Here is a 2,172-nt window from a genome sequence, read left to right on the forward strand (position 1 = left end):
AGCCTCCTTTTCTCCAGGCTGAACAACCCCAGTTCCCTCAGCCGCTCCTCATCAGACTTGTTCTCCAGACCCCTCACCAGCCTCGTTGCCCTTCTCTGGACACGCTCCAGCCCCTCGACGTCCTTCTTGTAGTGAGGGGCCCAAAACCGAACACAGTGTTCGAGGTGCGGCCGCAGACCAACGCTCCCGCCCAACTCGGTGCCGTCTGCAAACTGACTGAGGGTGCGCTCGATCCCCTCGTCCAGACCCTTGATAACGATATTAAACAGAACCGGCCCCGATACTGAGCCCTGGCTTCGTGGCAGATCTGTCGCTGCCCCAGCCAGCTGCCGCAGCCGGTGCAACGTCGGGACTGGTCGGCCGGGTTAACGCCGATACCCGCCGGCATTAACGCCGATACCCGCTGCCACAGTTGCCCGTGGCGCAGGCGTAACGAGAAGTAGGTTGGCGTTAACCGCCTTGCCCCGGGCCATTAACGCTCTTCATTAGCAAGCGATCTCTGCGGCTAACGAGCCGTCTCCGGAGGGCCGGTTTATTAGCGAAGCGCAGGTCGGGGCTCTGTCACCAAGGTTGCGTCGCAGGTTGCTTTCGGCCTCGGCTGTGTGTAAGAAAAACAGCGCGATTAAAGCTGTCGCGTGCGGCCTCGGGGGAGTTTTCGGGCTGGTTGGCTCGAGAGTTAAATAGGCCGGGTTTTAATGAAGCCTAAAACCCTCAACAGGAGGGGAAGGGCTCCCGCTCCTCCGTCCTGTCGAGTGCACAGCTGGTTTTAAGCGTTAGTTTACCGGCCAAATGTGCCCTGGGGTGGGTAGAGCTTGGAGCTAAGCGATTCCTAGAGAAGGTGCGGGAATGGGTGCGTGGGTGGGAGAGCAAGGGCTTGTTAATGCCCACACGAAAGAGGCTACGGCGCCCGTTCGGCTCCGCTCAGGGCAATTCCCCGAGAGGTTTCCTTCAGGATGTGGCTCCCGAAGGGAATCGCTGGGATTCCTCTGCTCTTCAAACACCGCGACAGGGTATAAACAGCCCGTGGAAGCGGGGAGGTGACCGGAGAGCGACTCGGTGCCGTCCCTCGCTTCACCAGCCTGTCCCACCCTTCCAGGTGCGGATCCCGGGACTGACCTGCGAGGGACGGGGATGCTGGGCTTGATGCAGATGCTGTACTTCGTCATGGACTCTCGGACGCTGCCTCTGGCTCAAGAGATTTTCAGACTATCCCAGCACGAAACCCAGGCACGTCCTTCCACCTTCTTCGCTTGCTCCCTGCGGCGGTATCTACCCGTTTATTTCTAACGCTCGGGGGAAGGGAAGCACGAAAACCTTCCCTTCAGAGTAAGGGCTTGACTTTTTTTTGGCTGTTTAAACCCCCCTCGCGCCGGTAAGGGGAGGCGGGTGGTCCCCAAAGAGCTGAGGAGCTCCGGTCGGAGGCTGGAGCCGAGCTCCAGGCGTTGGCTTTATCCTGGGAATGAGACTGCAGCGTCCCGGTGGAGATCAGAGGTTTGCTCCCGGTTTCCTGGGTTGGAGCCGAACTTGTGCAGGTTGAAAGGGCCGGAGAAGTGGGCGAAGAGCAGCGCGGCGTGAAAATGGGAGCGAGTGGAGCCCGTCTCCTTAAACTCGGCATTTTGGTCTCGGATACGGTTGGGTTTAAGCCTGGATGTAAGCTCGGCTTGACCCGCAGCGTCCATCTCAGCCTGTAAACCCTGGTGTCGTTATCCTGCTACCCGGATCTGTTGCCTGCAGCCGCCATCCCGTGGGTCTGGGGCCGCGCGGATGCGGCGTAAAAGGGCTGGAGGTGTTGTCTGGGCACCTCGGCGTGCCGCAAAGAGGAGGATTTTTCCAGCCGAGCTGCGATAACGCTCATTCCTTTGCAGAATTTCCCCTTCTGCATCATGTCCGTGAACATCACCCGCATCGTCATCCAGGCCCTGAGGGAGGAATGTCTCTCCAGGTGAGGTCCGGAGCGGCCGACGGCTCCGTAGCCGGCCTGGGCGGTGGTTTTGGGGGCCTCGAAGGGCATCTGTCGCTCGTTCCCGTTGAGCGGGGTCCCTCCCCGGCGCCTCCCTCGGCTGCCGGGACGGCGGCTGAGCCCCTCTCCGTCCGTTTCAGGGAGTGCAACCGCAGGCAGCAAGTCATCGCCGTGCTGAACGACCTGTACGCGGCGGCATTCCTGCAGTTCTA

At 60.7% G+C, this 2,172-nt stretch overlaps 1 protein-coding gene across 1 annotated transcript in view; it reads left to right on the forward strand.

Moving 5' to 3' along the window:
• Window positions 1-2,172, forward strand: part of ELMOD3 (ELMO domain containing 3) — a gene marked incomplete at its 5' end in the record, with an annotated part of 7,236 nt that overhangs the window by 3,662 nt on the left and 1,402 nt on the right. Inside the window, 3 exons of the mRNA XM_019473700.1 lie at window positions 1,097-1,227; window positions 1,866-1,942; window positions 2,101-2,167. Coding sequence (XP_019329245.1) covers window positions 1,097-1,227; window positions 1,866-1,942; window positions 2,101-2,167 — 275 coding nt within the window. The remainder of the gene's footprint in view (window positions 1-1,096; window positions 1,228-1,865; window positions 1,943-2,100; window positions 2,168-2,172) is intronic.

Source organism: Aptenodytes forsteri, unplaced genomic scaffold (genome assembly GCF_000699145.1).
Source record: "Aptenodytes forsteri isolate BGI_AS27 unplaced genomic scaffold, ASM69914v1 Scaffold476, whole genome shotgun sequence".
In the NCBI taxonomy this organism is placed as follows: Eukaryota; Metazoa; Chordata; class Aves; order Sphenisciformes; family Spheniscidae; genus Aptenodytes; species Aptenodytes forsteri.